Source organism: Nicotiana sylvestris, chromosome 8 (assembly GCF_000393655.2).
Source record: "Nicotiana sylvestris chromosome 8, ASM39365v2, whole genome shotgun sequence".
In the NCBI taxonomy this organism is placed as follows: domain Eukaryota; kingdom Viridiplantae; phylum Streptophyta; class Magnoliopsida; order Solanales; family Solanaceae; genus Nicotiana; species Nicotiana sylvestris.
In genome coordinates this window covers 54,355,398-54,368,551 of record NC_091064.1, presented here as the reverse complement: position 1 = coordinate 54,368,551, position 13,154 = coordinate 54,355,398, and the positions used below count along the sequence as shown (strand labels likewise).

At 37.7% G+C, this 13,154-nt stretch overlaps 1 protein-coding gene across 1 annotated transcript; it reads right to left on the bottom strand.

Annotated features, from left to right (window-relative positions):
* Window positions 1-2,775: 2,775 nt before the first annotated feature.
* On the bottom strand, window positions 2,776-3,591 carry LOC104216431 (uncharacterized). Its single transcript, XM_009766466.2, has one exon. It carries the CDS (start codon window positions 3,589-3,591, stop codon window positions 2,776-2,778), a length of 816 nt encoding a protein of 271 aa, XP_009764768.2.
* Window positions 3,592-13,154: the final 9,563 nt, after the last annotated feature.

Genomic DNA, 13,154 nt, shown 5'->3' with positions numbered 1-13,154 from the left:
GTAATCCTCTTGATCTGCCAACTTTGAAAAAATTCTGTGATTTGTGCGCCTATGAATTGGGGGACATTATCACACACGATTTCCTTTGGTACCCCGAATCGACATATGATATTTCTCCAAATAAAATCTCGGACTTCTTTTTCTCGCACCTGCTTAAATACTCTTGGTTCTACCCATTTAGTGAAGTAGTCAGTGAGTACAAGCAAGTATTTTACCTGTCCTTTTGCTTGTGGTAGTCGACCCACGATATCTATCCCTCATTTCATAAAAGGTCACGGTGCAATGACCGGATGTAGCAACTCAGCCGGTCTATGCATGTTATTATTGTATCTTTGGCATTTATCACATTTAGCCACGAAATTCTCCTTTTCCTCTTCCATTTTAGGCCAATAATAACCTGCTCTAATCATGGTTCTTACCAGTGATCTCCCTCCTGCGTGATTTCCACAATGCCCCTCGTGTATCTCTCTCATTACATATTCTATTTGAGAAGGCACGAGCCATCTTGCTAAGGGACCACCGAACATTTTTCGATAAAGATTGTCTTGCTTTAAACAATATCGAGTAGCCTTTTTTCGAAGTGCGTGAGCTTTTTTCTTGTCTTCAGGGATGGTACCATACTGCAAAAAAACAACAATCTCGCTCCTCCAATCCCAGGTTAAGTTATTGAAATTTACCTCATTTTTGTCTGGATCGAGTACTAAATGAAACAAATGAATTACGGAGGCATTTTCATTACTCGCCACGTCTACCGCAGATGCGAGATTGGCTAGGGCATCTGCCTCGACATTTTCATCTCTTGGTATCTGCGTGACTTTCCAGGTTTGAAATTGCCTAACCAAATCATGTACCTTCTCTAAGTACTGCTGCATTCGTGCTTCCCTGGCTGTAATATTCCCCGGCATTTGGTTAACTACAAGCTGTGAATCGCTTTTGATTAAAATCTGATTAATGCCGAGTTCTCGTGCCAGTTCTAAACCTGCAATCATAGTTTCATACTCTGCCTCATTGTTAGTTATAGAATGACATTTAATGGTTTGTCGAATGGTTTCACCCGTATGTGGTACCAAAACAATTCCTAAGTCGTCCCCCTTCACATTAGATGAGCCATCAGTAAAAAAGGTCCAAATTCCTGGATTAGATCCGTTGAACACCTGTAATTCTTTTTCTGCTTCTAATTGCATTCCTTGGAAAAAATCAACCAAAAAATCTGCTAACACTTGAGATTTTATCGCGGTTCTGGGCCGGTATGTGATGTCATATTCACTTAATTCTATAGCCCATTTGGCTAACCTACCTGACAACTCATGCTTGTGTAATATATTGCGCAATGGATAAGCAGTTACTACGGCAATAGGGTGACATTGAAAATAAAGCCTCAGTTTTCTAGATGCCATGATTAGTGCAAGTGCAAGCTTTTCTAATTGAGGATACCTCATCTCCGCATCTAATAATGATTTACTGACATAATAAATTGGGGATTGTTTACCTTGGTCTGCACGAACTAAAGCAGCACTCACCGCTACCTCTAAGACAGCAAGATAGATGAGTAATATTTCCCCAACCTTTGGTTATACGAGCAACTGCGGTTTTGACAGGTCTGTCTTCAAGATTTTGAGTGCTTGTTGACACTCCTCAGTCCATTCGAACTGATCTTGCTTTTTAAGAGCCGAAAGAATTTAAAATACTTTTCTGATGATTTAGAAATAAATCTCCCCAAGGCTGCAATTCTTCCTGTCGACCTCTGCACTTCTTTTTTACTTGTAAGCATGTCAACAATTTCTTCAATGGCTTTAATCTGCGCGGGATTTACTTCAATACCACGGTTAGAAACAAGAAAACCCAAAAACTTACCTGAGGAAACGCCGAATGCACATTTCTCGGGATTTAGTTTCATATTGAATTTTCGCAAAATCTGAAACGTATCAGTCAAGTGCGATATATGGTCTCCTGAATGTTGAGTTTTAACGAGCATACCATCTATGTAGACCTCCATATTTTTTCCTAAATGTTCTAGGAACATTTTGGTCACCAATCTTTGATACGTTGCACCAGCATTTTTGAGACCAAAGGCATTACTTTATAACAGTAAGTCCCTATGTCTATTATAAATGAAGTTTTTTCTTCATCTAGGGGATCCATTTTGATCTGGTTATACCCTTAATACGCATCTAAAAAGCTTAACAACTCATGTCCATCAGTAGCATCAATTAGTTGATCTATATGTGGTAATGGAAAAGAATCTTTAGGACAAGCTTTGTTAAGGTCTGTGTAATCTACACAAACTCACCATTTGCCATTCTTTTTCGGTACTAAAACAGTATTGGCTAACCAATTAGGATACTTTACCTCGCGGATAGACCCAATTTTTAATAGTTTTTGAACCTCATCTTGAATCACCTGATTTTTGAAAATCCCCTGCTTTCTCTTCTTTTATTTGATGGGTGGGTATGATGGGTCTTCATTTAACTTGTGGGTCATTACTTCTGGTGGTATCCTTGTCATATCAGAATGGGACCAGGCAAAACAATCCACGTTAGTTTTTAAAAATTCAATCAACTTACCTTTCATGTCGTGGCTTAGGTTGGCCCCAACATAGACTTTCCTTTCAGACCATTGTGTAAATAACTCTACAGCCTCCAGTTCTTCAATTTTTGTTTTGATATTTTCATTTTCCTCTAGTTCTTGAATGGAATCGGGCCTTGAGTCCACATCTGTTCACCCTTGTTCAGTTAAGGCTTGTGTTGTGGTATCCTCAACTGGATTCTATAACTGCTATTTTTCTTCGTTTCTCGTATTTGAATCTGCTATGGAGTTGATGTTCCAGGATGTCTGTTGATCCTCATAGATTTGACGTATTCCCCATGGTGATGGAAATTTAATAACTTGATGTAAGGTAGACGGAACGGCATCCATCTCGTGGATCCACGGTCTCCCGAGAATCATATAGTAAGCCATTTCCATCTCTACTACCTGAAATTTTGTATCTTTGACAACCCCTTCTGCGAATGTAGTAAGTGTTACCTCCCCTTTCATCACAACACTGGAATAGTCGAATCCAGACAAAGTATGCGCCTTTGGTACTAGTTTATCTTCGGCTTGCATCTCGTGTAGTACTCTTAGCAGAATAATGTTCACGGAACTACCTGGATCAATCAAAACTCGTTTTACATTAGTATCATGTACAAGTAGAGATATTACCAATGCATCTTTATGTGGAGTTAACACGCCATCCGCATCTGCATTATCAAATGTAATACTTTCTTCCTCCAACACATGTCGAATCCGCTTCCTATGGGTGATTGTAACTTTAGAGACCTTATTAGCTGCGATATACGTCACGCCATTGATTTCCTCGCCCCCGCTTATAACATTGACGTTCCTTTTTGGAGAAGGAGTTTTAGGGGACTCCTGCATGTTCTTCATGTATGCTTGCTTACCTTTCTCACTAAATAATTCGGTGAGATGCCCTTGCTTTAATAGATGGTCAACTTCACCTTGTAATAATCTACAATTTGCCGTTTTATGACCATGATCGTTGTGAAATTCGCACCAGTGATCAGGGTTGCGCCTGTTTGGATTTGATCTCATTTCTTTTGACCACCGTACCTTATCTCTCATGCCTCTTAATACCTCTACTAACTATGAAGTGCTGACATTAAAATTATAACCACCAAATCTTGCCTCCAAGTTTCTATCATCATCTCGAATTTCTCGTGTGTTTCGATCGTTTCCAAACCTTGATGATGAACCCGACACTCTATTTCTCGATCTGTGATCATACATTGAATTATCCTACTTTGATCGTGAGTCTTTACCTATTGGGCCCATATATGGTTCGTATCTATTTTTACCAGACCTTTTTTCTGTTTCTGAACGTCTCGAACTTACCTTTTCCTCTTTCTGAGATCGGGAGATAGTGTCTTCTTCTTTTCTCAGCTTCGTGTTGTATCTGTTGTAAACATCATTCTAGGTTGTTACTGGAAATTCACGCAGACTTTCCTTGAGTCGTCTCGTGGCTTCTGAGCTTTTTACATTCAAATTACTGGCAAAGGCCATAGCCACCCAGTTATCAGGTACGCATGGTAACGTCATTCTTTCACGCTGGAACATATCCACGAACTCTCTAAGCAGCTCTGAATCTCCTTGCTTGATTTTGAAAATATCTTCCATTCTTTTTTCAACTTTTTGAGATTCTGAATGCGCTTTGATAAAAGAATCTGCAAGCTCAACAAAAGCATTTATAGAATTTGAGGGTAAAAGGGAATACCATGTTAATGCTCCATTGGTGAGTGTTTCACCGAATTTCTTGACCAACACTGATTCAATTTCTTTTTTGGTTAAATCGTTGCCTTTCACACCAGTTGTGAAGACAATCACGTGGTCTCGTGGATCAGTTGTGCCATCATACTTTGGAATATCAGGCATTTTGAACTTCTTCGGTATCGGCACTAGAGCAGCACTAGGCTTCCATGGTTGTTGTGAGTACCTATCCATGTCTATTCCTTTGATTACAAGTGGCACTCCAGGTATTTGCTCTATGCGATCGCTTTGCTCCTTGAGCTGCTTCTGCAAGGTTAGAACTAAATTTTGTAAATAAGAATTAACTATGTTACCTGGTTCGCCATCGCGAGATTCGCTTGGAGTTCCACCAGTGCTTGAGTTAACAAGCCCAGAACGTGGGTTTTCCAAAGTATTCTGATTCGGAGTTGGTGTTGGTGGTGCAATTGGCAATTGGCTGGTAAAATCTCGGAGAGCATTGCTGACTTGTTGAGCAATGAGATTTTTTAAGGCATCATCGAGTGCTTGTTCGTTTGCAATTCCAGTTGTGAGCACGTAATTTTTGCCTTACGAAAAACTACTCCAAAATAAATCAAAAAAATAAAATAAATTTCTTTTACTGTGTAATTTCTGAATTTTGCGTGGTGTTAAATATTTGTTTATGTCCATAAAATGTTTGTTTTGTTATAATTAAACAAAATAAAAATAAAAGTACATGTCTCATGTATATCTAGGATTTAAGTACGCATTTAATTAAGTTAATTTAAATAAAATCACAAAAATATGCATTAATTCTATTTCAAATGTTTCAGTGTTTGATTGATGTTTTGTCTATGTGTTAAATAATTATTGTAGATTGATTAATATATTTTTGAGAAGTTAAAATTATATTATAGTTAATATTATTGTAATTTTGATTTTTTTTTTATTAGGATTTTTTTTTAATAAAATCAGAAAATAAAAAATTGCATACAAGTTATAAGATTTGGACCTGGATTAAAATCCAGGCCCAAATCAATTAAATCCCTTTCACAGCCCAATCCAAAACAGCCCTGTCCGGTCCAATTCAAAGCCAGAACCAAACGACGTCGTTTGGTCATCTCTCATCAAGGGCCGTTGGATTAAATCCAACCAACGGCCAAGATCTCATCACCCGAACCCAAGACCCTTACCCGATCCATTGACCCGGTTCAACCCGTCCCCCAACTTAAACCAAACGACATCGTTTGGTTAAGTGAATAGATCCTAGCCCTCCATTCTAATTGATCCAACGGACGATACTAATCCACCCTACCCCTATATAAATCCCAAACCTTACCCAGCCCCTAACTGAACACCCCCCCCTCTCCGCTCCTGTTCATCATCGTTCCAAACAGACCCCTAACCCTAGCCGCCCCTATTCCCCTTCGCCTGAAACCCGGCGGCATCAACGCCGCCGGTCACCAACTTAACACCCTAGGACCTCCTGAACCTCCCCTACACGAATCCAACCTTAGTTTCCTTCGAATCAGGCCACAACTCTTCGAATCTTAAATCGAAGGTTGGCCTGAAAACTTGATCTAAACCAATCAGCCCCAAATTAACACCATGGCTTCCCCTAGTCATCCTAAGTATGGATCTGTTGGTTGTTAGGTTCGAATCCGTTCGGAACTTCTCGAATCTTCTTTTGAAGATTCGGACCAAACAAAAATTTACCCAGATCTGTTTCAAACTCACACCAGTTACCCTCCTGGCCTCCCTCGTGCCTAGAATATCTTTGGTTCTTCTCGAATCTGACCAGAAATGGTTAAATCCCAAATCGAGTTTTTAAGAACCCTAAAAAATACCAAACTTCCGGATTCGGTTCAGATTATGATGAAGATTTCAAACAAAAAAAAAATCCGAAGTCCAAGTTGAGTTCGAGTCAGAATTTAATTAAAGTTCAGAGGTATTTTTCTATTTATTTTTGTGTATTCTACGTGTATTGTTGTCCGTATTAATAGCTTGTTAATTTTTCATCAATTCTGTCATTTCTGTCTATTTGATCCGAATGTAAATTGTTTCTGTTGGTTGCGGTTATTTACAATATGTGTAATCGACTCGATTAAGTTCGTCGATTAGTTATATTACGAATTTTTTCATTTCTGAAAATGTTGACTAAAACAGTCTGCTTCTATTTTAGACTAGTTATTGACAAATGTTGTAAATAGTCAATTGATTAATGCTCGTCAATTAAATCATGATTGTCTGTGAATCAGTGAATTCAAATGTATGTTGTATATGTTATTGTCTGAACATTAAAAGTTTCAGGGCATTGTCAGCATTGACAATGATCCTGTGTGTGTTTGATTTTGGTTTAATGTTAAGTCCAGTCTGAATGATTTTGATAATTTCAGAAATATGCTGTTATGATGTTAGTTCTGAATTCAGTGTTGTAATGTCCAGTTTGAATTCCAGTTTACAAAAGTTGGTCAAATACAATTGTGTTTAGGAGGTTAATAGGATTGATTTAGCTGTAAATCAGAAAGATAACTGAGTCTGTACAGATTTTAGAATATGTTTTGCTGAAGGTTCTGATTTTTCAGTAATAACATTAGGATTTCAGGGGCACTTATGGGAATGAAACAGTAAAAACAGGGTGTTAGTACTAGTATATTATAATGTAATGTTAGTTGCTATTAGTTAATAATACTAATGGGGAACAAGGGATAATGGGCTGCTGAAAATCAGGGAAAAGGTTTTACATAATGGGATTTTCTGTTTTTTTAAAAAAGAAGAAGGGGGTCCAAGAAGCACTTAAATTGCCTAGGACCAGCCCTGTATAAATACAGGAGCTGGACAGACAGTTGAAAAGGGCAGAATTTTTTGAGTGAGAAAAAAGAGAGAATTTTTGAGTGAGAAAGAGAGAATTTTAAAAGAGGAAAAAGAAACAGAAAAGGAACAAAAGAGCATTCACACACACACACACAGATATACAACAACAGAAAAACAGAAATCAGAAACAAACTGAATTTGAAACTGAAAAAAAAACTGAAATCTGAAATGTTGTTCTTTTGTTGAATTTGTTCAACTTTATGTGATTCCACTGTTCAGTTAAAATCTGAAGTGTCTTTCAAAGTATCTTACTGTGAATCTGGGCTCTTCGAATCCTATTCTTGATCAGATTTACTGTGTTATCAGTATATTCTACTGAATTTGTTACTGCTGTAACTGCTGAAACTTACTTCTTCTACCTCCATTTTCAGGTATATGTCTTTTAAATTTTAAGTCGGAAAGAGATTTCAGCATGACCCGTCAATGAAGCTTGAATTGAAATGTTATTTTCCAATTGTCCAAGTTCATTAGTTCTAATTTTCATTTTTATGTTAGTTAACTAATAGTGAATTCAATTTGATAGCTATGAGTTAAATTGTCTTATTTTGAAATTCATATAAAGTTTTGTAATAATGTTAGCTATTCCGAAATCTCATTGGTATAGATATACGTGAATTGTCAAAACAGGGAGTGAGGCATAAAAATGGGCCATTGATTACATCCCATAATACCATTAGTTGAATGTAATGATTAAGAAGTTACATTAGTAGAATATTTTGTAACAAATATGATTTTTTGTTTAGGTTGGTATAAGTTATTATATGGTATGATGACAGGTATAATCATATGAGTAAAGTAAGTTGGTATAGCTCATCATGATGTTAAAACGTTATGAATATTTACGCCAAATAGTTAGGTTATATGTAAGGTAACTTTGTTGAATTAACTTGCATAATAACGCCTTTTCTATAAATTTGATGCTTATCTACTTTCCTAAAATAAAGTGACCAAATAATTAGGTCTATTAAGATTAAAACGAGCATGTGAGAATAAGTTGATTTGTATATACACAAATGGCAACTTCTTAAATCAATGGTAATAAAAAATAGAATTTGCATTAAATAATCATGAAAATTCCCGGAAAATATTTCCTTCCTTTATGAATCATTTATTTTTGGTTTCAAATGCAATTTATTCTTTGGCATATATATATGTCACATTTGTTTTAAAGTTAGTATTAATCATATTTTTATTCTGTCCTTTGACTTTGAATAATTGGAATGAATATGATTTATATTCGGAAATTATAGTCAATGGTCAATATTTAATAAATTGTGGTTTACTTTCCAAAGTTTAAAGAATATCTTAAAACAAGATTTTTCGTGATATAACAAACATTTTTTTAAAAAAATTCCTTAATATCATTGCAAATATTTTTGCGCAATTAGGGATACGTTCGCGTACCCTGATTATATTTTAGAAGCAAAAATTCGGGTTATGCGTACGCGCAATTTCGAACAAATATTTAGTAAAAGGATTTTTCTAAAAGCATTAAATCAATTTCATAAAAACCCAATATGTATGGTTCACCATTTAAGAAAAAAATAAATATTCTTGATTCAACACAATTTCGAAAAAATGTGCTTAATAAATATATTATCAAAAAATTATTGTGTACACGTACGCGTGACACAATTCCGCATTTTTAAATTTGTAACACGAATATACGTACGCGTAATTCGATTCGAATAAGGGTCCTTAATCACGATAAGTATAAGCGGTAGCAAAATCAGATAACATCAATATATTTAATAAAATCAAGATGATTAAGCCAATAATAAAAACAGTTAAGCGACCGTGCTAGAACCACGGAATTCGGAAATGCCTAACACCTTCTTCCGGATTAACAGAATTCCTTACTCAGGATTTTTGGTTCGCAGAAAAATAAACAGAGTCATATTCTCCTCGATTCAGGGATTATAATTGGTGACTTGGGACGCCTCAAAATTCCCAGGTGGCGACTCTGAAACAAATAAACAAATCCCGTTTCGACTGTCCTTTAATTGGAGAAAACTCCCCACGCGCCCCGCGGGCGCGGGAAAAAGGAGGTGCGACAGCTCTGGCGACTCTGCTGGGGATTCAAGTGTTATCTTAACCCAGAACCATTGGTTCAGGGTTTAAAGAATTCGAGCTTAAAATATCTGTTTTATTGGCTTTACTTACTATATAATTTTCAACTGTTTATATGCTAATATGCCAAATGTTTTTTTTTACCGCTTTAATATTATTTGAATTGTGAATATATACAACTGCTACGAAACCCCCTTCTTTCTGAGTCTTCTGAATTTATGGTGTACACGTGCGCATGACCCACCTTTCTGTTAAAGTCATACCAAATAAGACGGAGTTGGGACAAGTAACTAGGCCGGGCAGACTTTCGTGCTCCCTGTACGTTACCCCCACTTCGGCTCAAACTGTCCGTTTGGGTAAGCCAGGTTTAGAACAATCAACCTAAGGTTTTACACTTAGAATAACTCAGCCATGTACCGGATCCCTAGTAGGAACGAATATTTGCATCATATGCATTTGCCCTTGGAGACTCAACACAGGGGTTGGGTCTGTCTAGGACAGGTGAACCAAAAAATTAAAAGACCATCATGATGCATCCTACTTGCTACTTGTGCATTCATTTGCCTCGAACATGCTTGTTGACCAGTTTAAATAAAATCATGGTAAGAAGCAAGGAATAAAATGGGTTGCCTTAAAATTTTCGAAAAAATATAGTTTTAATTTTTTTTTTTTTTAAAAAAAATAAAAGAAAAAATTTCGAAAATGATTTTAGTATAAATTTTGACTTTATTAAAATTAAATTTCAGATACAAAATGAGCACTACACAAAGCCCCTCATCCACAAGTACGGAGGAATTTTTATGTCAGCTTCAAATGTGGTGGTATGATTTGGGCGAAGACGGTCAAAAATGGGTCGTCAAGCATTTGGGAAATCTCACGGACATTATGAAAGTTGAGCCTCGGGATGATCTGATTACGGCATTAGTAACTTTCTGGGACCCTGTTCACAATGTTTTCCGTTTCTCTGACTTCGAGCTTACTCCTACATTAGAGGAGGTAGCTGGCTATGTTGGTTTTGACGGAAGTTTAAGAAATCAAAGCTTGATATTCACAAAGGCTCCTTCAATACATCGATTCTTCGGTCTTCTGAACATCAGCAGTCAAATTAGGAAAAGCAATGTCATCAATGGATGTTGTTCCTTCAACTTTTTGTATTCCAGATTTGGAAAGTCAGATGGGTTCGAAATTCATGAGAAAGGCCTTACTAATAAGCAAAACAAAGACACTTGGCAGATACACCGACGATTTGCTTTCATGGTGGCTTTTCTAGGAGTCATGGTCTTCCCAAATAAAGAGCGAACAATTGATATTCGCACCGCAAAAATTGTGCAAATCCTCACCACTAAAGAAAATCACACCCTTGTCCCCATCATTCTGTCAGATATTTATCGGGCTTTGACTTTATGCAAATCAGGGGCGAAGGTTTTCGAAGGATGCAAAATTTTGTTGCAAATGTGGGTGATTGAACATCTCCAACAACAACCCAAGATCATACAGTATGGGTCGAACAGAGCTAATTGCATCGAGAGCTATGAGGAAAGAACAAAAAATTACCAAGCTCCAGAAGGGATAGAAGCATGGGTATCTCATCTAAAGGCTTTAACGGCAAATCAAATTGAATGGACTCTGGGATGGCTCCCGATGAGAGAAGTAATACATATGTCAACCTCAAATAGTTATCTACTACTATTGGGATTGAGAAGCATTCAGCCATATGCACCACTAAGAGTCCTAAGGCAACTAGGGAGATATCAAATAGTTCCTGATGAGGAAGATTTGAGTATGCAAGTAATCGAATTACACCCAGAAGCCACTATTCCCGAAGCTCTACTTCAGCAGATGTGGAATGGGTGCCGATACTTGAAAAGTGATACTCAAGTCCTAGACGCTACCAAGGGTGAGATAAATCCTGGATATGCAAGGTGGTTCGAAAAGCGGTCCCGCGTGGATGATGCACCGGAACCTGAGCTAAAAAGGCCAACAAAAAGACCCCATGTTCAAAATTTCAATGATAAAATCCAAGAGCGGTTAATCTGGGGAGAAAAAGAAAAAGGGTACAAAGCCACTATCCATGCCCTAAAAGAAAATCTAAGAAGCCTCAGTTTGGAGAAAGATTTGCAAGAACAAGAAGCCAAAGGCGAGAAAAAGAGTCTAGCTTGTGAGAATGAAAATCTTCATGCTCGATTCCAAAAAATGAAAAGAGTCTCTGAAACGCCAAAGAGAAGCTGGAAAGATCAAAAAACCATCGCCAATCTCTTCGAAAAAATGCAAGATTTTGACTCCATTCTTGCAGAAAACGAAAGGGCATTGAGCAAAGCAAAAGAAAGGATCCAACAATTAAATGAAGAAGCCAGATCTAACAAGGAACGCCAGGATAGGCAATCCGAAAAAGACAAGGCTCAATTCAAGAAGGAAAAAGACTATTGGATGCGATCAGAAGACCAGCTTCGTGCACAACTAGAAGAGGCAAGAAGATGCAACAGAGAATACCAACAAGCAGACCTCGACAGGGAAAGATCACAAGCAAGATTAGAGCAGGCCAGACTCCGAGCTCTATTAGAATCAGCTTTAGATCGTGAAAACCGTGTCAGAGACATAGCCACCACTCGTCAGCAGCAATTGCAAGACCAAGACCAACGTCTCCAAGGTTTCAGGGCACAAGTCCACGACTTGGCAGTCTTCACATCTCAAAGTTATGTAAACTGCCAAGGAATGGATTATGAAAGGTTTACAGAGCATGCGCCCACTTTTGCTCGTCATCTAGCAATAGAGTTGGAAAGGATGTATCGTACGCTGGGAGGCCATCCAGGTCAAGCCCCACATTGAGCAGATAATCCAATATTAGAGAACAAAAGTGGAAAGTGGGGCATTTTGTGAGATGTTATGAATTGTATCTTTTATTCTGATTTAAGTGTGTGTGTTTCAAGCTATTTTCTTAAAGTTTTCGAATGTAATTCCATCTTTGTGTAATAAATAAACATGATTGACTTTGGTCCGAACTACGCAAGGTCTGATTCATGTTTGACATAATACATAGGCAATCTCTAAGAGTCGATCACCACGATAAAGATATCTGTAATAAATAAAAGTGAATAACAATAAAAAAAATTCAAAAGCTGGGACGATACAAGCAACCGAGCGAATGCATAATAGAAAGGGATTATTTGTCTAGGAGCATTGCATCTCAACGTGTGATTATATATGTGTTAAACTCTCGAAACTAACAAGTTTGTCCATTTTCAGAATTCAACCAGTTAGTTTCTCTAAAGAGTATACTGGCATATTATCACTATCACACAAGATCAAAAGGACCAATACCCGAAAGTATGTCTATCCCAGATGTTGACACAAGTATGGAGATAGAAGAGATGGATGTCGGGAAAATGAAAGAAGAAATGCTTAAGCTCAAGCAGCAAATGGCAGAAATGTATCAAGCTTGGTCTACAGGACAGTTGCCCCCATCTTACCCAAATAACCCTGCTCCATCAATAATCCAAACTCAGGATAATATCACCACTGAATTATCCCCAAGTTTCCCCATTTATCAGCACTACCGAGGCACCACCTCTCAGACACCACAGTCTCCACCTCCAAAACCAGTTCCGTACCTTCCTCCACCTATGACTCCTGTTTTTGTAGCACCTCCCCCTGCTACATTTCACAAATCTCCTAGTGAGCCTACATTTCAGGCCCAAGACAACCAATATTACCCCCCGGAGCCCACCTTCAAAGCCTCCGAAATCAATTCACCTGCTCCTCAGTTTGATCTCCCAACCGAAATTAACAAGCCAGCCAAAAATGCTGAACAAGAAGAGATGTTCAGGAAGGTCAAAAGTCTAGAACAGTCGTTCCGAGACATGCGAGGATTAGGTGGGCAAGTCAGTGTAGCCTACAAAGATTTATGCTTATTCCCTAATGTACAATTGCCATTTGGCTTCAAGATGCCCAAA

Coding starts and splice junctions, on each gene's coding strand:
- LOC104216431 (XM_009766466.2), bottom strand. CDS start 3,591: ATGAGATCAAATCCAAACAGGCGCAACCCTGATCACTGGTGCGAATTT.